Raw genomic sequence first — 21769 nt, forward strand, 5'->3', positions numbered from 1 at the left:
TGACAAGAAAACTGGGAGAATGGAATAGAGTTCTTGCAGGGAACAGGGATATTCATTTTTTTTTCTCCACAGCTGAAAACATCTTGGATTTCTCACTCTTCCTCCCTTTGATGAAAGGTTAGCAGCAAGAAATATTAATTCTGTTTCACTCCCTTTCTACAGATGGTCTCTGGGAGAATGGAGAATGAGTCATAGGAAAATAGGAAGTAGGAACAGGAGTAGGCCAAAAATGGCCCATCGAGCCTACTCCGCCTTTCAATACGATCATGGCTGATCTAATTTATGACCTAACTCCACCTACCAGACTTCTCCCCATATCCCCTCATTCCTCTTTCATGTAAAAATTTATCTATTTTAAATACGTTTAATGAGGCAGCCTCAACCACTTCCCTGGTTAGAGAATTCCTAACATTCACTACTCTCTGGGAAAAACTATTTTTCCTCATCTCTGTCCTAAATCTACTCCCCCAAATCTTGAGACTGTGTCCTTTCGTTTTAGTTTCCCCGGCCAGCTCAAAAAACCTTCCTACATCTATCCTATCCATACCCTTCATAATCCTATATGTTTCATTTACCCTTCATTTACATCTAAACAATTTTTCATTCCAACATGGAACATGATCAATGAAACAACGTCCCAATATGTAAATACTGCCTCCTGGGAAAGGTTTAATTATTATGGTAGGTTGCACAGTCAGGTATGATCTTCAAAACCAGAGCTTGATGCTCCTTTAGCAAGAAGCTTCAATATTGTTGCAATAGATTGTCATGTGACTGGTATTATGGAAGTCAAATCCAAATACACTTAAGATGTGGCTTAGAAGTGGCTAATTTAATGAACAGCATGTACATTACTAACCCAGCAATACAAATAACTGTTTCTATGGATCATCACATCTTAACAGGCTGCTTCAATCTTTCCCATCTACGGTCTTGTGAATACTGCTCCTTTAGGTGCCTTACCTGGCCCCACTGTTACTTCAGTCGAATGTTTATTGATGACTTTAATTTTATTGCTGAATCCATTTTTATCAATAATCTTTACAGCAACATCAGCCATTGGCTTAAAAACCTAAGGGAATGGTGACAGAAAGATCATATTAAAAGTGTTGTTATCTACATTTCCTTTTCCTGTAGCTCTCCATGGGTGTCTGCAGTGATCAGAAAAACAAGCTACTTCTGCCAGCATTATGAGTGAGGCTGGAGAGTATGTGAAACCCTGAGCTTCAGAAAATAATCTTAACCTACAGGCTCCAATAACTAGCTACTTAACTATGCTTTAAAGTTGAGAGAGACTTCAGAGGCAATTCAACACCTACATCCGACACTCTATTTCCATAGTCAGGAATTATGCTACAAGCCTAGTCAACTCCAGAAGAATCCACCATCAGATCAGATTCAGCCTTGTCTGACACACTTTCACTGAGATTGGTTCTGTTATAGACTTGTACGTTGGTAACCTGATTTGCATGCTGCATCACAGTGACTCATTTTTGTGGACAGATGACCAAGGAAGATGGTCCATATCCCTCCTACTTCATGGAGACAAAGGTTTTAGAGAGGTCAAAGGTTATGTACAGTGCCTGGTGCTGCAACCTGGACTTCTTGGGAGTTGTGGCATGATTAAAGTCACGTCCATTGTATCCGTGGAAGGTGCAATCCACATTGTAACTTGGGGCGGCAAACCTTTGATTGTGGGAAGGGTGAAGAGGCTCCATCAATTACTTTTTCTGCAGCAGAGAGCAGGAAGAGTTTTCTGTAGTTACTACTGTCAAATCTGTCACCTTTCTTGAAGATGGTCACAAAAGCAGCATCTAAGATTCCCAGATGTTACAATGAGATTGTTGATTTGTGACAGAGTTTGATCCCTAATAGTGGTATCATTTGCACCTGAAAAATTTTTTTTTTTTTTTTTTAAAGTTGGGATAAGGTTATATCGACCTTGTAGGTCAGGTAGGAAGACTGGACCAAATGGATTGCTGTGGGATGGAGAGAAGGTCAGAGCCACAATTGACAAGTACCTTGAAGTGTTCTTTCCCATGGGCATGAATTGCTTCTCTATCCCTCATGAATTCAACCCATTTTTGTTTTTACTCTCAATGGGAAGGATAATAAATGGTTTAACAATACTGAAGGACACGTGAACGCCATAACTGTCATCCTCTCCATTCTTTTTTTTTTTCAAATCATGGGGTTCTGCCTTCTGGTGCCTATACACCTCTGATCACTGTCCCAGACCGGAGATTCAATATCCTTACTCCATCCTCAATTAGGCAATCTGAGACTGAGCATTGCAATTAACTTGCATCTATGTCCTTCATTAAATTGGTCAAGGCACCATCATGGACACTTATTTTTGCCATGATGGAAAATTGATGGCCAATTATGTAGCAGTTACGTACATTTGGCTCTGATAACAATCTTCTGTTTAAGTTTTGTGGTAACAAAATGACTTAGCAAGGTAAGTCCATGTTATTTCTGCATAACAAAATGTGGTTTCATTTGAAATAAAATTAATTGTGAATAAATATAAACAAGGTAGATGGCAGCAAGACACACCCATAAAACCATCATTTTCTGCTCCTCAGTGAAGTAACTATTCACTTTCTACATTTTTCAATCCTGCCGAATAAAACTGTTAAACGTTTGCTCAGATGGTGTTCAAACCACAAGACTCTCTTTTCCAGAGGGTCAACTAGAAATTTTTCATGAAATTATGTTAACTCAATTCCAACAAAATTAAAATCTGCAGCAATAACAGATCCACCAACCCCTAAATCTTACCTCAACTGCAAAGCAGAAATCTGCACCAGCTTTTGCTGCCATCATGGATAATAGCCCTGTTCCAGTTCCAATATCCAGGACAATCGCTTTCTGACCTCGCTCTTTTACCCTGCAAACTGCTGCCCGAATTCCACTGTAGTACTTCTCGTTCTGCAAAATAGTTTCATGGGCTTAAATACCTGCTGCACCAATATGGCTCAGACATACAGCAGTTCCCCATTCTGCTTAAATGTTTTTCAGCCTTACATTTAATCAAACTTTTTAAATGTCCACAAACAGCAGGTAGAAACCTCTAATATCATTGCAAAACAAAGCAAGAAAGACAATTCTTTTTCACGATGCAAATATGCAGGAGAAGGCCAAAAATCCAGGCAGTTTAGGGATTGGGTCGGCGCGAGTTTTTGGGACTGTCAGGCTGTACTTTTAAAATTCAAATATGAGGAGGAATAAAGAACAGGTAAACTTTGATAGTTTATTCATTAACAAAAGGAGCAGTTTTAAAGAGAAATAAAGTCAACCCTTGACAAAAATGTAAACACAGGTTTTTTCACTAAAAAAATGTGTAGTGCTTGAAATTATGTTTAAAAATGAACATTGTAAATGGAAAGAACAGGACACAAAATGATAGAGTACTGTTACAGTTTAATTGTTCATTTCAAAATGGCTTGTTGCTGCTGTGCATCTGTGGCTCCTAGGCACACAGAACCCTGCTAAATTTTTTTTTAAGTTTGAGAGTTTTTGAAAAGTTCAGATTCTCAGGTGGTACAAATTTCTGGTATCCAGATTTTTGGACTTCTACTGTAGGAAGAAATGTGGTGACATTAACATTTTTAAGTTCTGAAATGGCTAGTTAAAACTACTGATAATTATCAGTACTACAAATGAATAACATAGAGCCTGGTCAAAATCAAAGCTCATTTTATGCAACGAGTCATTACTGCATTCTTGAATTAAGAAGCAAAAACATGCCAAGGATTCTGGAAAACTTGACCCTGCTTCTTTCCTGCAGTCTAAAAAAAGGCAGAAAACAGACAGCTTGATGTAGTAAGAATAAATATATGATTCATTTACCATTACACTTACCCTGTCTTTGTCATGCAGCATATCTGCATAAGAGGACCTGATGGGACAATAAAGAAAAATGGTCAAGTTAATTCACGTAATTACAGCTGGGTTTCTTTTATTTACCTGCACTCAACTACCTAATTGGTACTCAGATACCAGACAGATTAATGGATCACTGCTTAGTGATTAAATATAATTGCATGAACAACATGGTTTAAATTTAGAATGCCAGAAACACAGACTAAAACACAGTTGGCGTAGCAGTTAGCACATCTTTACAGCGCTGGCGATCAGGACTGGAGTTCAAATTCCAAGTTGTCTGTAAGGAGTTTGTTCGTTCTCTCCGTGACTGCTCAAAAAGTACTGGCGGTGAGTACTTTTTTTGAGTATAATTGAGTACTAAATTGTGTATAAATTAGGTGCACAAAATATCAATCTATTTATCCTGAAATAATATCAGTGCTGGAAATTAAACAAAAAAAATGCTAGAAATGCAGCATCCATTGTGAGAATTAGTGAGCAGAACTCACTGATAACTGCTTAAATGCAAGCTGGTCTGGGATTTTTATATAAACACAAGTCCAATAACCAATGCGGAACATCATATAACAGTTCACTGCACATAGAGCTCAGCAGTAGAGTTCAAGCTTGCTGAAACTTCTGAGCATCCTGGCACAGAATAAAATTCAAAGGGCATGAGTAATAAATAGAACTGTGGATAATAAGTTGAAAAAGGAAATGTCTTTTAACAATCAAACACATCACACCAAAATAATTCAAGTATCGTAGATACTTTTAGCTAATTTTATTTTGAAAGAGAAATTTTTTTTATTATCAAAGCCTTCAGTGGCCATTGGGAGATTTACAGCAGTCATAACGACTGGGACCCATGATCTTCGATCCAACAAAATGCACCTTTTGCATCTGGACTATTGTATAATCAATCATAAGGTATATATGCCAGCAAGTCATAACCTACTGTTACAGTGACCTTTCTAGAAAATTGGTCTTTCTCTCCAGAGTATTTGCAGCATTTCTAATTATATATCAAGCAAACTTGTTGCTTTGAAATGGCTGAGTGTCCCCTGGATGCAGTGAGCCATTTGCTTCTTTAACATTACAATAGCAGAGATGGTGTGTGCTCGAAATACACATTCCATCTGTGACCATACTAATTTATTTTATATCTGAATGCTTGATATGACATTAAATCTTTCAGATCTGCACTTTTACTGGCATTCAATACCTTTGTCAAATGCACAAAGGCATTTTGCTATAAAGTTCCAGTTTTGCTGTGACTAAAATCAGCACTCAACACAAAACATATGGCAGCATCAATGCACCCAGCATGACTTTGTACATCCATTCACAACAAAGTAAGAGTGCTTTGCTTGCTCGTTTACCTTGGACTTCCCATTCTCAACAGTAAACATTTAGCTTCTCTTTAGCATTGTTCAGGGATCAAATTAAAACAAGAAAATCAACTTTTCAAGCATTAAGTTAAATAATGGCATGGCAAAACAATTCTTCTTTCTATGGCTTGGCTTCGCGGACGAAGATTTATGGAAGGGTAATGTCCACGTCAGCTGCAGGCTCATTTGTGGCTGACAAGTCCGATGCGAGACAGGCAGGCACGGTTGCAGCAGTTGCAGGGGAAAATTGGTGGGTTGGGATTGGGTGCTGGGTTTTTCCTCCTTTGTCTTTTGTCAGTGAGGTGGGCTCTGCGGTCTTCTTCAAAGGAGGTTGCTGCCCGCCGAACTGTGAGGCGCCAAGATGCACGGTTTGAGGCGATATCAGCCCACTGGCGGTAGTCGATGTGGCAGGCACCAAGAGATTTCTTTAGGCAGTCCTTGTACCTCTTCTTTGGTGCACCTCTGTCACGGTGGCCAGTGGAGAGCTCGCCATATTACACGATCTTGGGAAGGCAACGGTCCTCCATTCTGGAGACGTGACCTACCCAGCGCAGTTGGATCTTCAGCAGCGTGGATTCGATGCTGTCGGCTTCTGCCATCTCGAGTACTTCGATGTTGGTGATGAAGTCGCTCCAATGAATGTTGAGGATGGAGCGGAGACAACGCTGGTAGAAGCAGTCTAGGAGTTGTAGGTGATGCCGGTAGAGGACCCATGATTCGGAGCCAAACACGAGTGTGTGTATACGCTAATCTTTGTGAGGTTTTTCAGTTGGTTGTTTTTCCAGACTCTTTTGTTTAGTCTTCTAAAGGCACTATTTGCCTTGGCGAGTCTGTTGTCTATCTCGTTGTCGACCTTGCATCCGATGAAATGGTGCAGCCGAGATAGATAAACTGGTTGACCGTTTTGAGTTTTGTGTGCCCGATGGAGATGTGGGGGGGCTAGTAGTTATGGTGGGGAACTGGCTGATGGAGGACCTCAGTTTTCTTCAGGCTGACTTCCAGGCCAAACATTAGCTATTAAAAATACATTCAAATTATTGGTACTTCACACACCATTCAATCACTTGGGAATTGATACATATTGAGAAAGGAGGAACAAGGTTGGAGAGGTCAGCTGCTGTCACTGAATGGGTAGCTAACTGTAGTAATAGTAGAGAAGTAATAGCAGAGGCAAGTACAATTAAGACTTTTGAAAGACATTTGATGGATAAGAAAGGGTCAGAGGACAGGCAAATGGGACAAGCTCAGATGGGCCACTTCTGCACCCAGAAATATTCATCAGGTCAAGCCGTCTCTGCATTTCTAGTTTTTACAGGCTGTCCTCAGGTTCCTTTCCTGAGAATTGTCAGCAAGCAGATTTCTATACCTTTGCAGATCACATCCCTCCACATACATTTATTATTCTTTCATCCCATTGCTACCTAAAATTAACCTGGTGGAATAAACACTGCATCCAGTCATTAATGAATACCATGAAATATTTTATTATTTTTACTTGCATACACACACACACACACACAAATACATAAATATAACATCTGCCTTCTTCCACAAACGTGGCTTCGCCTCCACTATCAACTCAGCTCTCACCCACATCTCCTCCATTTCCCACTCATTTGCCCAAGACACAACAAACTATATCCCCTTTTCCACTGGCATCCCAGTTAAATGGCTGTGCAGTGTCCCAGGACAGGAAGCTCTTTGTTCTGTTTACACTCGGCTACCCTTAACTGTGACACTAATTGCTTTTCTATTGAACACAACTCAAGCCCGGGGATCAGAGTGTTCTACCTTCAACTGGAAATGAGTGAGTTTCAGTTGTCCCTCTTCCACTAGTTTTATCAGCACGTTGGTGTCTGCAAACGCCAGGGATAGAAGTAGGGAAGAGGCATTTAATCCCAGTCATGAAATAACGTTGTTTGACACTGACGTTTGGACAATGTTCATTTTCCACTGAACCCTGTCCCAAATTCCTGGAACAGGGTGCCAGTGGAAAAGGGGCTATAGAATCCCCCTCACCGATCACCCCACCAGGCTCTGCATCCAACACATTATCCACGGCACTTACTAGAGGATCCCACCACCAGACACATTTTTCCTTCTCCTTCCCTCTTGGCCTTCCACAAGGATTCCCTCATGCACTCATCCCTCCCCACCATTGTACCTTTCTCTGTGCCCACAGGAGATGCAACACTTGTGCCCATACCTCTTCGCTCACCACAGTCCAGGGCCCCAAACAGGCCTTTCAAGTGAAGCAAAAGTTCATTTGTACATCCAGAGGTCTTATTTACTGCATCCAGTGCATCCTTTGTGGCATTCTCTACATCGGAGAGACCAGTCGCAGATTGGGAGATCACTTCGCTCAGCATCTCTTCTCCGTTCACAACCTCCCAGTGGCCAAATATTTCAATTCTGAGCCACACTCCCGCGTTCACATTTATCCAATCCTGATCCTGCAGATTGGAGGAACACTACCTTATTTTCCATCTGGGCACTCCAGCCAGATGGCATTAACATTGACTTTACTCCTTTCCATTAAACCTGTTTGCCTTTTCTTTCCCTCCCCCTTTTCCTGTCTTTCCAGTTCTTCCACCCAGCCATCCTTCCTCCCCTCATTGCTCCTGTCCTCTCCCTCCTTTCTCCACCTATCATCTCCTGCCTTTGCTATCCCCTCAACTCTTTTGTTCCGATGCCTGCCAAAATTTTCTCATACTTTGATGAAGGGCTCAAGCCCAAAAAATGTTGGTTATGTATCTTTGCCACTGTTTGACCTGCTGAGCTTCTCCAGCATTGTTTTTTTTAAAAAACTTCAACCACTGTGTCTACAGAATTGTGTGTGTGAGTGTGAGAGAGAGAGATATGTCCAGGCAGATTTCCATAACTCAGGACTTTCAAAAGCCAGAAGTGGGTGGATTTATCAGCAGGTAAAGAATTACAGCAACTGGAAATAAAAGTATAAAATGCTGGCCAGGCGCCACCTGAATGCATGTTGTATTCCTGATGGAACTCTCTTTCTCTCCCTCCGTCTTTCCACTCTCCGCCTGCCTTCTCGAGTACGGAGCAGCCTGCTCTCGGATTTAACAGTAAACCGTGCATTTCCAACAGCAGTCGTTTTAATTAGGTGTTCGTATTCCCATTTATCGTCAGCCGCGGAGTGGCCACTGAGCAAAGATCAGCCCCATTACTACCAGTGGGGTCATCGGCGAGGCCGGTGCGCGGCCCGCGGGACCAGGGTCAAACTCAAGGGCCGGTGGGGTGGGGTGGGGTGGGAGGTCCGGTCCGACTCCACGGAGGCACCCGGCTCCGTACCGTGCAATCTCCTGATGATAGTCATAGTCCTCGTCTTCCTCCTCCCACTCCATGGCTCCTGTCGTGGGGTTCGCTCTGCTGCAAAAAGCCTTCATGGCGGTCGGTGGTTGCAACGCCGGGTGATCTAGACCGGCGCCGCCATGCTGCCAGCCCAGCATGCCACGCGCTGGCCATGCTCTCCTCACGTGACCGGGGATGAGTCAGGTGACCGCGGAGCCGGCTGGGCAGGGGGGCGCTGTCAAGTCGGGTCCGTCCCCAGGGTGTTGGTCGCCGGGCATATCCAAGGGATGGCCTTCGTGGGCAGCATGAAAGGTAGTGGCGAGGCGAGTGATCTCCAAGTCAGAGCAGATTGAGGGTCAGGGTACATGCGGGACGTCACGTGAGCAGATTGACCGACTTCCTGGCAGTGCAACTGAGCTGCACATGCAAACAAATAAAGATGTAAACAGTCTGACTGCACTGCAGAGAGAGAGAAAAATAAAGTGCAAAAGTAAAAGTTCCTTATAATGAGTCCCTGATTGAGTTAGTCGTTGGTGGAGGGGTAGCAGCTACACCTGATCTAAGCGGGCGCAGGGCCGGTCGGTACCAGGTGCTGGAGGTTTCTGTGAGGGGCGCTGGACAAAGTGGCGACCCTCTCACGATCAGGTGGCCAGAATACCCCCCCAGCGTAGAGACGTCTAAAACGTCCGAATGCGGCTGTTGGGAGGCCACCTGAGAGCGGAGAACCCCAAACCCAGGAGGACTTACCCAACCCTCCTCAGGGTAGGTGTATTCTCCGCTTCTGAGCGCTCCCCCAAGGCACCTGAAAGCGGGAGGGACTCGGGCCACAGTTGGCTCCGCGGCCGCCTCGCTCCCCACTGCGGACCTTTCGGGTGCCAGAATAGGCTTCTGGATGCCTTGCGATAGACAAAGGTTATGTTACATTCTAAATGTAGTATTACGTGGCAATAATGGAACCCTTACCTTTTATCTGGTGGTGGGCAAGACTTATGCCACCTAAACCTCTTTCCTGATGGCACCATTGTTTTACCTTGGTAAAACACAAAAGTCTGTAGACAACATGGTTGAAGTAACAACACAATGCTGGAACTCAGCAGGACTCCTTTATGTAGCAAAGGTAAAATGACATAACCGACGTTTCGTGCTTGAGCTCTTCAAGGTATGGAAAAATGTAGGCAGGCGACCGAACAAAAGAGTCGGGGGGGGGGTTTGGTCTTTGATGAATTGCTGTTGCCCTCTGACAGCAGCATTCCTTGTAGATATACTCAATAGTGGGGAGGGTTTTGCCTGTGATATCCTAGGCTGTATCCACTACCTTTTGGAGGGCTTTACGCTCAGAGGTATTGGTGTCCCCATATCAGACCGTGATGCAACCAGTTAGCACACGTGTCATGCTAAACTTCCACAAACTCCTAAGGAAGTAGAGATTCTGACATGCTTTCTTCACTATGCCATTAGTTTGTTGGGTCCAGGAAAGATCCTCCAAGATAGTGACTCCCAAGAACTTAAATTTGATCACCCTCTTCACCTCTGATTCCCCCAATGATCACTTGATTGTGCATCTCTGGTTTTCCCTTCCTAAAGTCCATGATCAGCTCCAAGTGTTGGTGAAATGGGCTGAGAATCGGCAGATGGAACTTAATCCTGATAACTGTGAGGTAATATGTATTTTGAGAACACCATTAACTCCAGGACATATTCCATGAATGGTAGAATCAGACACAGAGGGACCTAGATGTGCGTCCAAAGGGACTTGAAGACAGTAGCACATTAAGAAGTCAAATGGAATACTGGCCTCTGATAGTACAGATTCTATCACCAATGTGTATATGTACAGATTGTAGTGTAGGATGACTGTGATTGGCTGAGAGTGTAGCCACGCCTCCTGGCAGGTCTTAAAGGATTGCTCCTCACCAGACCAGATCATTCTGGACTGGTCGACCTCTATGTGATATGCTCCAGTCCTTTAGTTAATTAAAACCTTGGTTTGGATCAACAAGTCTTTGGTTCTTTCTTTTTTTTTTAAATTTTTTATTTTTCACACCATAAATCACATTTGCCATGATATACACTATTTCTTTTTCACACATATACAGTGACTTTTTCTCCCCCCCCACTTTCCTCCCAAACCACCCCCCCATCCCCCCCTCTCATCCATTTTAGGTATACAATCTAGGTTGCATTAAGCCAGTCAGACAATGTTGTCATTCCACAAAATTACACCAGAAATTCTACTGAGTCCATTCTTTTCTTTCCTTCTCCTTCCATCAACTTAGGTAATGTTTGTCCCTGGTAGGTTTTCGCTATTGTATTTAATGTAAGGCTCCTATACTTGTTCGAATATTTCAATATTATTTCTTAACCTATATGTTATTTTTTCTAATGGAATACATTTATTCATTTAAATTTAGTAGTTTCTTCCTTTTAATTTGGTTATGTATTCCATTAATATTTAAAGTCATATAGTTCAGCGTAGCCCTTTTATATTTTGTTTATCTTCTCTTTCCGTTTTTCCATCATTACCTTTCCTCCTTTTCCATTTGTTTTCTTATTTTCAACTCTTTATAAGACAACATTCCTACAACATCCAACATTTTCCTTATTCTCCTATTTCTATCTTATTTATCCCCAATCTCCCCTTCCCCTCCTGAGCTGTCCTTTATCCCTTGTCGGACAACCACATCTCCCCTCTCCATTTGGATTTGCAAATCCACTCGCAAGCGTCAACTGATTTTGCAGTGACCGCTATTTCCCCCCACCCTGCCCCCCCACAGAAAAGATTTCACTTTTCATATGTCACAAAGGTCACTCTTTTAATTCCCTCCTTATTCTCTCTATTCCATTACCTTCCCTTATTAATTCTTGTCTATACTATCTATATTTTCCTCTAAGTACAGATACATTCACGTATGCACATTGTCTCTATTCACTCTTATACCTCTTTACCCGCATACATATCAATCGTGATCATTTTTATTCTCATTACCCGTCTTCCTCCCTCAGTCTATTTTTGTAATTGTTCTGCAAATTTTCGTGCTTCTTCTGGATCCGAGAATAGTCTGTTTTGTTGTCCTGGAATAAATATTTTCAATACCGCTGGGTGCTTTAGTATAAATTTATACCCTTTCTTCCATAAAATCGCCTTTGCTGTATTGAACTCTTTTCTCTTCTTTAGGAGTTCAAAACTTATATCTGGATAAATGAAGATTTTTTGCCCTTTATACTCCAATGGTTTGTTGCCCTCTCTTACTTTTTCCATTGTCTTCTCCAGTACCTTTTCTCTTGTAGTATATCTTAGGAATTTTACTACAATAGATCTTGGTTTTTGTTGTGGTTGTGGTTTAGAGGCCAATACTCTCTGTGCCCTTTCTATTTCCATTTCTTGCTGTAGTTCTGGACATCCTAGGGTCTTAGGGATCCACTCTTTTATAAACTCCCTCATATTCTTGCCTTCTTCATCTTCCTTAAGGCCCACTATCTTTATGTTATTTCTTCTGTTATGGTTTTCCATTGTATCTATTTTTTGAGCTAGTAGTTCTTGTGTCTCTTTAGTTTTTTTATTAGATTCCTCCAATTTCTTTTTTAAGTCTTCTACCTCCATTTCTGCTGCTACTGCCCGCTCTTCCATCTTGTCCATTTTCTTTCCCATTTCTGTTAAGGTCATCTCTATTTTATTCATTTTCTCTTCTGTGTTGTTTATTCTTTTTCTTAAATCCTTAAATTCCTGTGTTTGCCATTCTTTAAATGACTCCATGTATCCTTTAATAAGAGAAAGTATATCCTTTATCTTGCCTTTCTTTTCTTCTTCTATTTCACTGTACTCTTCCTCTTCCTCTTCTTCTTCCTCTGGGTTGGCCATCTGTTGTTTCTTTGGTGCCCTTTCCTCCTCTTCTTTCCTGTTTTTATTGTCTTCTGTGGTCTCTTCTTGCTGCAGGTGTTCTGCAGCTGTCGTTGCCGGCTGTGGAGATCGACTCCCCAGCTGGTCCCCCCTCCCGTCGGTGTGTTTTTTTTCGCGCATGCGCGGTTGCGCACTTTTACTCGGCTCAGCGAGCCATTTTTGTAGTCCATTATTTACCAACCTGAGGGAGCGGGTTTCTCTCTCCGCAGCGGGCCTCTTCGGACAGGTAAGGCCTTCACCTTTTTCCTCCTTTGTCTTCTCTTCCTCTCTTCTTACTGTTGCTTTCGATTTTTCTTTTTTTGTCGCCATCTTCTTTCCACCTTTATACTCACTTTTCTGTAACTTTTATTTCTGTGCCTTTGTGTTTTCCTTTGTTTTTCCCGACTTTTCTGGAGAGGGCTGGAGTTCACCGTCCGGCCACTACTCCATCACGTGACTCCTCCTCAAGTCTTTGGTTCTTTCGATGCGCTCTACATGGCCTTCATTGATCAGGGCATTAAATACAGAAGTAAAGAAGTTATACTCCAACTTAAAACATTAGTCAGACCTCAGCTAAAAAAAACGATTATTCAGGCCACCAAGCTATCGGAAGGATGTGATTGTGCTGGAGAAGGCGCAAAAGAGATTAACTAAGGTGAAAAGGGTTCCCTTTCAATTCCTTGTAAATCTTTTAAGACTAACCCCAAATCTATATCCTGGGACAGAGCATTTTTGTTATAAGGAGAAACTGGAACAACTTGATATACCTGTAGGTTAAGAGGGGACGTGGTTGAGTTATACAGAATTACAAGGGTTTGGATAAAGTTGACGACAGGAAATTTCCCCTTATCAGAGCTGAATAAAACTAGAGATTTCAATTTAGAAGGAATCTGAGGAGCATCTTTTTCACTCAAGGAGTGGCAAGTATTTAGTCTACGCTGCCTGAGAGGATGGTGGAAGCCGCGTCACTAACAGTATTTAAGAGGTGTCTAGATGGGCACTTGAGACATTGGAGGCTCTGGTCAAGGTGCTGAAAGGTGCCCCATTGGTTCTTGTGGACAAGATGGGCTGCATGACTTGTTTCCAAGCTGTATAAACTAAGCTGTATAAACTCTATGGACTTTTTCACTCTGTTCACCTTGAAGCTATTGCTGCTGTTTTAAGTTTGGTTGCCACAGAGGTTCATCAGTACCAGGAGGTTCTGATACTGAGGTTCAATACCTCAGCCATCCAAGGGTTTGTCTTTCACAGCAGCCCTTTAGTTATTTCTCTTGCAACCTGTGACTGCCTCCTGTCCGGGATTGCTGTCGGGAACTCCAATAATGAGGATGTCAAGTCATTGAACTTGTGTACTCATAACTGCTATCACAGGACACAGGAAGGAACACACCAGACCCCTCTAAAACTGCTGAAAATACATCAGCACAATGCAGAATCGATTGAATCCAACCTGCTAAAGAGGCCAGTTCTTTTGTCCACTTCCCTGCTCAGTCAGTTCATTGTGTGGTTATCTGTTTTATGGTTGACTAAATGCAAATTATGCTGAAACTTAGAAATAGCTCAGTGTGACCTGAAAAGGACAAGTTTAGCCAGGAAAGATTAAATGCTTTCAGCATGGAGCCCTGCTCTAATTTTACAATTACTACAGAAATGTTCCCTAATATGTCTGGAAGGTAAAGGAACACGGAAAAACGCTACAGGAATAGGGGGACGAGGAATAATTTATTGTTGCTGTCTCTCTTTTCAGGGTAATTGTCTATTTAATTTTGTCTCTGGATATATTAATTAGGATAAGGGAGGGGGACAAGGTGGGGGGATTGGACTCAATGATGAAGCTTGTATATATTTTGAAAATGTAGGTTTTTTTATTATGGATTATTACAGATTGTTGACACTATTTGAGTTTGAAAAATTATAAATAAAATATTCAAAACAAAATTATTGCAGAAATTTAAGGCGAAGAATGAATCCTGTAAAATAGCTGTGAGAGAATCTCTGATTTTAAGGGTACAAATCAGAATGTCACCAATACTGTCCAGCAACAGAAATGTTGAGGCCTGGTCATGTGCATCCAAAGATGTTATGAGAAACTAGGGAAGAAATTACAGAAATGCTGGAGGAGCTCAGCCAATTTTGCAGCGTTCATAGGAGATAGAGATATATTACCAATGCTTTGGGCCTGAGCCTTTCTTCAACCTCCTAACTCGAAAAAAGACTCAGGCCTGAAACGTCGGTAATATATTTTTACCTTCTAGGGAGGCTGTGAGACCAGCTGAGTTCCTCTAGCATTTCTGTGTGTTTTTACTACAGTCACCACGTCTGCAGACTTTTGTGTTTCATATAAGATGTGTAATAAAAATGAAATTTGAATAAGGAACAGACCAGCATCAATTACAGAATGTGAAACTGATTTAGCATTTCAGATTAAAGACATGATAATTACGATGAACACATTCTCTCAGACGCCAAATGGTTAACAAACAGAAGGTGAAAGAATAAAACCCCAAGGACATGATGTCAGGCAGGGCCTCCCTATTCTTGCAGAATGATGAGAATGAGGAATCAAAAGATTCCTTGTGGGCAAGACCACCCCCATATGTACCCTTGCAGCCACCATGACGAGACCTGTGTTTCACTAGTTACAATAAAGAAGAAGGTTTCTGACTTAGCTTTGATGTAAAATTAAACTGCTGTTATAAACGCTCCCTTCATTATTTATTAAAAAACTGATAATCTGCTTGAATAAAATGGTCTTGCCTGATATGGGGGTGAATCAGGGGGACGCTCCTACCATTTCATTAAGCTCTGTAAACAGTAGGGGGTGTGACAGAAATCAAATTATGAAACACCCCCACTGGACAATTTCTGTACCAAATGCAATTTATTTTACTTGTACTACTTAATTATATATATGCAATAATATAGATCGACTAAGGAGAAGGGACATAGGAGGGGCACATCACTAATCTAAGAAAGTAGGATCTTCCAAAGGAAGGAATTATCTGCCTACAAAATAATCCTGGTAAAGAAATTGAATGCCTACCATTTGAGTGTATATTCATTGATTTTATAGAATTAAGTACGTGGCTACAAGTATTGTCTTGTTATTATTGATTTCCCTGGGTCCTTAAAGAATAAATTGACTAACTTGTCAGCAGAAACTGTGTTGAATTAGATAAAGGAATTGGGGATGACAGTGGTTCCACTACTCCCACTAACCCCAGGCAGCAGGAATAGTGGAATGCACAAATGAAAAAAAGCTAAACTGGCCAAAGTGACTGAGGATACAGGGCTAAAACTGGCTAAAAAGTGCTACCCCTAGCATTGTTTTAAATGCAGATGACACCACAGGCTAAGTCAGGACTACCTGCTGTAGAGATGGTCCACGGATAGCCAATATGGACACCTTGGGGAGCAAAGCCTGCACGGCCAGTCGGGATGGATTTATTATCATTAGGTAATGATGACATAAGCAAATATTTGAGTAACCTAACTAAAAAATTTTTGAGAGATGCATTCACAGGTACAACGAGCAAACATAAAGGAGGCTGATCTAACAGATCAAAGTGGTGAATATCCTGATGTCAAACCTGAGAATTACGTTCTGGTATAGAATTGGGATCGGAGGAAATTGGGAACTCACTCGAAAGAGCCATTCCATATCCTGGTAATAACATTGAATGCAGTAAAGCTTAAAGGACAGTCTCGCTAGATACACCAAACAGACTTAAGGTAAAAGGCCTAGTTGAGATATTAAGATTTTTATGAGAGCAGACCGAAAAAGAGAGGTCCACTTACAACATGAGAATGTATTGTCATGCCTCCCGTCACCCTGACATTTGAACTGAAGACCGGAGTTGAGACTGAAAAGAGGAATTTGTGGTGACAGCATAATATCTTTTTAAATGTATCTTACTTATATGTTGATAAGATGAATGTTTATAACACCATCAGACATTAGGGCTATTGACTAATGAATCAGCTAAGTGGTTCCAAGGAGATAAAGGAAGGTTTATAGAAACCCAGCTACACTTATTTGATTAGATAAATAGTATAACTAGAGGAGGTTGCCAGGGTTTTACAATGCAATCACTTCTGAATTAGCACAGTCAGCATATCTCTTAAATAATAGTTACCCCATGTGTTTTGATGGTCCAAGATGGGGATGCGGGATGGTAAAATTGAAAGATGATTTTCCTTGTATAGAAGAACACTGCCGACAACACGATTGTGAGACTAAGGAAGGACACTTCTCATGCACTTGTTTAAGGAAGGAATGTTTGAATTTAACTCATGGAACTCGGGTGGTTTGTGGGGATGCTGCTTGGAAAAACAATGGGAAAAATAAAGTAAGGGTAGGAAAAATCACCTTTAATTTTAAGAGAGAGATCCCAGACATTGGTGTAACAAACGTACCGAGACCCCACCACATGTTATCAGTTAAAAAAGCCTATGTATTACAGGAAACAGCCTCCCTGCCTTGTCTGCCATTGGGATGTTAGGACCTCTTGTTGTCCCATGCCCAGAAGACGCAAGAGTCAGACGACGAATCATTGTCGAGAAGTTTCAAAGTAATTTGTGCGGATTATAACAATCCTGTTACCCTGGGATCTGACATCAGATGGTGAGTCCTCAGCTCCAAATCCCTTGGAAGATCAGCTGGGGTGGTGGCTGCTAAGAATCGCAATCATCTCATCTGTGGCTTAACAGCGTTGGGTAATGAGACAGTGGCAGGGATAGAGGCTGTTAATTGAGAATTGGTAGAATCGAGGCATTTCTCACAACAAATCAGATATGCGGTGGATTATCAGTTTGCTACCCAGGGTAGGGTATACTCGATTGTAGGGGATAAGTGTATTACAAAGGATACAGAAGAATCCTTCAGTATCTCAGAGGCAATACAAGATTCGCATAATCAGTTAGACAGTTTTAGTCATGGACCGAGGGAGCACAATGGATGGCTTGCTTGGCTAAACTGAATATTTGGAGGATCATGGGGAATCACATATATTACATGCAATTGTGATATAAGCTAATTAAAAATTACAAACCAAAAGACAAATTTAAGAAAAGAAATGTAGTATTAAAGTGAATTAAAACACAAAATGGAAGCCTGAATAAGGTTACAGACCTTCATAAGGCACCAACAGATGGCTTTGGAATGCAGGCAGTGCAGATAGGAAATACAATTTGGGGATAACTACTGTGGTTTAATCTGACCTTTTGTGTGGCTCTTTGTCTTCTCTCTCTATGTGAGACCATTTAGGTCTTAAAGGGGGGAATATATTGAAAATAAACCACATGAACTATCATCCATTACCATGTAACAATTTACACACACTATGTAACAAAAGAAATAACCCATTATGTATTTACAACATAAGGCCAGCAGCCTTAGAAGGCAGCAGGTGGCTGGTGTTATGAGCCCAGAGGACCCCAAAACCCAGCAGCAATAGATATTCACCAAGACAAATGGTTACTTAAACAAAAGTTGCTTTTAATTATCTTTAAACATGAAAACAGGATCAAACTTTAACTTATCACTATTAACTTAACTAACCTATCTTAACCCCCTTCTAATTCTAAGCGCGTTTATGTAACGTGTTTGTAAGTTTAGAAATGTTCTTTGGTTCACAGTCCAATCTCACTTCTCATTCCTCACTGGTTGCAGGCAATTCTTATACTGTGCACAGAACTCAACATTTATAAAGTTAACCAGACTTTATGGTTGAAAGGTAAATGGTTACCGCTCGGGAAGGTTCTTGTTGATTTTCAGAGAGAGATTTGTTGTTCGCTAGACACCCACAAAACTGATTCCTTTTAATCAGACACATCAGTGTCTTGCTGAAGAAACTTCCCCCATCGGGGTTTTCCAGATGATAACGTCTTCCTTTCAGGTCACTACAGAGTTCCTTTTTATTTCTTATTTCTAGTTAAATATAAGGCAGCCAGTCCTCTCCTCTTGTATGGACCACAAGGGCTTTGACCAGGCTGAACTAAGCACTCACAACCCATCTTCAAAATGGGGTTTTTCATAAGCTTGCCAGCTTGTCCTGTTCCAGTCCCAGCTGTTGCTGCTGAACTCTAGCACTGCAGAACTGAATTCTCTCTTTCAGAGAAAAGCCTATTTGACTCCCTCTGCTTGCAAAACCACATGAACCTCTTAGAACAGCAACCTTCCCTCAGACAGACTGCAGCTCTGAACCTAATCCTCCGAGTTCTTACATCTGTTGCTTTTCAAAACAACAATCCATTAGTAAAGTCGCTTGGACACTCCCCAAATCTTTTGCAAAGGTATTTGGAGCCGGCTTGTCTGGCTTGAGCAGAGCTCCAGTATTTTAAATGAGACCTGTTTTGAAGTGTTTGTATGTGACCTACACTAAAAAAAACTGCCCCAATTTATATATCTCTTTTCTTTGGCTTGGCTTCGCGGACGAAGATTTATGGAGCGGGTAAAAAGTCCACGTCAGCTGCAGGCTCGTTTGTGGCTGACCAGTCCGATGCGGGACAGGCAGACACGATTGCAGCGGTTGCAAGGGAAAATTGGTTGGTTGGGGTTGGGTGTTGGGTTTTTCCTCCTTTGCCTTTTGTCAGTGAGGTGGGCTCTGCGGTCTTCTTCAAAGGAGGCTGCTGCCCGCCAAACTGTGAGGCGCCAAGATGCACGGTTTGAGGCGTTATCAGCCCACTGGCGGTGGTCAATGTGGCAGGCACCAAGAGATTTCTTTAGGCAGTCCTTGTACCTTTTCTTTGGTGCACCTCTGTCACGGTGGCCAGTGGAGAGCTCGCCATATAATACGATCTTGGGAAGGCGATGGTCCTCCATTCTGGAGACGTGACCCATCCAGCGCAGCTGGATCTTCAGCAGCGTGGACTCGATGCTGTCGACCTCTGCCATCTCGAGTACCTCGACGTTAGGGGTGTGAGCGCTCCAATGGATGTTGAGGATGGAGCGGAGACAACGCTGGTGGAAGCGTTCTAGGAGCCGTAGGTGGTGCCGGTAGAGGACCCATGATTCGGAGCCGAACAGGAGTGTGGGTATGACAACGGCTCTGTATACGCTTATCTTTGTGAGGTTTTTCAGTTGGTTGTTTTTCCAGACTCTTTTGTGTAGTCTTCCAAAGGCGCTATTTGCCTTGGCGAGTCTGTTGTCTATCTCATTGTCGATCCTTGCATCTGATGAAATGGTGCAGCCGAGATAGGTAAACTGGTTGACCGTTTTGAGTTTTGTGTGCCCGATGGAGATGTGGGGGGGGGCTGGTAGTCATGGTGGGGAGCTGGCTGATGGAGGACCTCAGTTTTCTTCAGGCTGACTTCCAGGCCAAACATTTTGGCAGTTTCCGCAAAGCAGGACGTCAAGCGCTGAAGAGCTGGCTCTGAATGGGCAACTAAAGCGGCATCATCTGCAAAGAGTAGTTCACGGACAAGTTTCTCTTGTGTCTTGGTGTGAGCTTGCAAGCGCCTCAGATTGAAGAGACTGCCATCCGTGCGGTACCGGATGTAAACAGCGTCTTCATTGTTGGGGTCTTTCATGGCTTGGTTCAGCATCATGCTGAAGAAGATTGAAAAGAGGGTTGGTGCGAGAACACAGCCTTGCTTCACGCCATTGTTAATGGAGAAGGGTTCAGAGAGCTCATTGCTGTATCTGACCCGACCTTGTTGGTTTTCGTGCAGTTGGATAATCATGTTGAGGAACTTTGGGGGACATCCGATGCGCTCTAGTATTTGCCAAAGCCCTTTCCTGCTCACGGTGTCGAAGGCTTTGGTGAGGTCAACAAAGGTGATGTAGAGTCCTTGGTTTTGTTCTCTGCACTTTTCTTGGAGCTGTCTGAGGGCAAAGACCATGTCAGTGGTTCCTCTGTTTGCGCGAAAGCCGCACTGTGATTCTGGGAGAATATTCTCAGCGACACTAGGTATTATTCTATTTAGTAGAATCCTAGCGAAGATTTTGCCTGCAATGGAGAGCAACGTGATTCCCCTGTAGTTTGAGCAGTCTGATTTCTCGCCTTTGTTTTTGTACAGGGTGATGATGGTGGCATCACGAAGATCCTGAGGCAGTTTACCTTGGTCCCAACAAAGCTTGAAAAACTCATGCAGTTTGGCATGCAGAGTTTTGCCGCCAGCCTTCCAGACTTCTGGGGGGATTCCATCCATACCTGCTGCTTTGCCACTTTTCAGTTGTTCGATTGCCTTATATGTCTCATCCAGGGTGGGAACCTCATCCAGCTCTAGCCTTAGGGGCTGTTGAGGGAGCTGGAGCAGGGCGGAATCTTGGACTGAGCGGTTGGTACTGAAAAGAGATTGGAAGTGTTCTGACCATCGGTTGAGGATGGAGATCTTGTCGCTGAGGAGGACTTTGCCGTCTGAGCTGCGCAGCGGGCTTTGGACTTGGGGTGAGGGGCCGTACACAGCCTTTAGAGCCTCGTAGAAACCCCTGAAGTCGCCAATGTCCGCGCTGAGCTGTGTTCGTTTGGCGAGGCTAGTCCACCACTCATTTTGGATCTCCCGGAGTTTGCGCTGAAGATGGCTGCATGCGCGACGGAAGGCTTGTTTCTTCTCTGGACAGGACGGCTTTGTAAGGTGAGCCTGGTGGGCAGCTCGCTTCTTTGCCAGCAGCTCCTGGATTTCCTGGCTGTTTTCGTCAAACCAATGGGCGCCTCCTGTTGGAGCTCTGCGCAGAACAGCGGCTTGTCATTACAAACACCCTTTTTCAGCAGAGGGACAGCCTTAAGACCACCTGGATGCATCCCCGATCCAAACACTGGCACCTCCTGGACTACATCCTGGTGCGAGAAAGTGACAAACAAGATGTGCTCCACACCAGGGTCATGCCTAGCGCGGAATGCCACACTGACCACCGGCTGGTTCGCTGCAAGCTCAACCTTCACTTCAAGCCAAAGCCCAGGAACAATAAAGCCCCCAGAAAGAGGTTCAATGTTGGAAAACTGCAGTCAGACGAAGCGAGAGGAAACTTCCAGGCAAACCTCAAAGCAAAGCTCGACGTTGCAACCCGCCTCACGGACCCGTCCCCTGAAACCCTCTGGGATCAGTTGAAGACTACCATACCATATATCTATATTCAATATAAAACACAACATATTCTGTCACATTGGATATGATGAAACACGTGGTTCTAAACATGATTAGATTGCTGGATGGTGAATAATGAAAATAATTGTAGTGAGAGAAGGGATGATGTCCTGTTCAGATACGAGGTCATGAATGATTGGGTGCAGAAATGTGATTGTCAGGACAATAATATTAAAAAAAGGGGAATGTCTCATAGCAACAGGCATTTCAGTTCCAGGCTTTGATTTGTCTCAGC

General features: G+C 42.8%; 1 protein-coding gene across 2 annotated transcripts in view; it reads right to left on the bottom strand.

Moving 5' to 3' along the window:
* prmt7 (protein arginine methyltransferase 7) overlaps window positions 1–8772 on the bottom strand; it is a 50241-nt gene extending 41469 nt beyond the window's left edge. For both annotated transcript variants that reach the window (XM_069901167.1, XM_069901166.1), the window contains exons 1-4: window positions 8571–8772; window positions 3868–3904; window positions 2785–2934; window positions 964–1072 (exon numbers count right to left, since the gene is read on the bottom strand). In XM_069901167.1, the coding sequence (XP_069757268.1) occupies window positions 964–1072; window positions 2785–2934; window positions 3868–3904; window positions 8571–8728 (454 nt within the window). In that variant the 5' untranslated portion in view covers window positions 8729–8772. The remainder of the gene's footprint in view (window positions 1–963; window positions 1073–2784; window positions 2935–3867; window positions 3905–8570) is intronic.
* Window positions 8773–21769: the final 12997 nt, after the last annotated feature.

Source organism: Narcine bancroftii, chromosome 10 (genome assembly GCF_036971445.1).
Source record: "Narcine bancroftii isolate sNarBan1 chromosome 10, sNarBan1.hap1, whole genome shotgun sequence".
Taxonomy (NCBI): Eukaryota; Metazoa; Chordata; class Chondrichthyes; order Torpediniformes; family Narcinidae; genus Narcine; species Narcine bancroftii.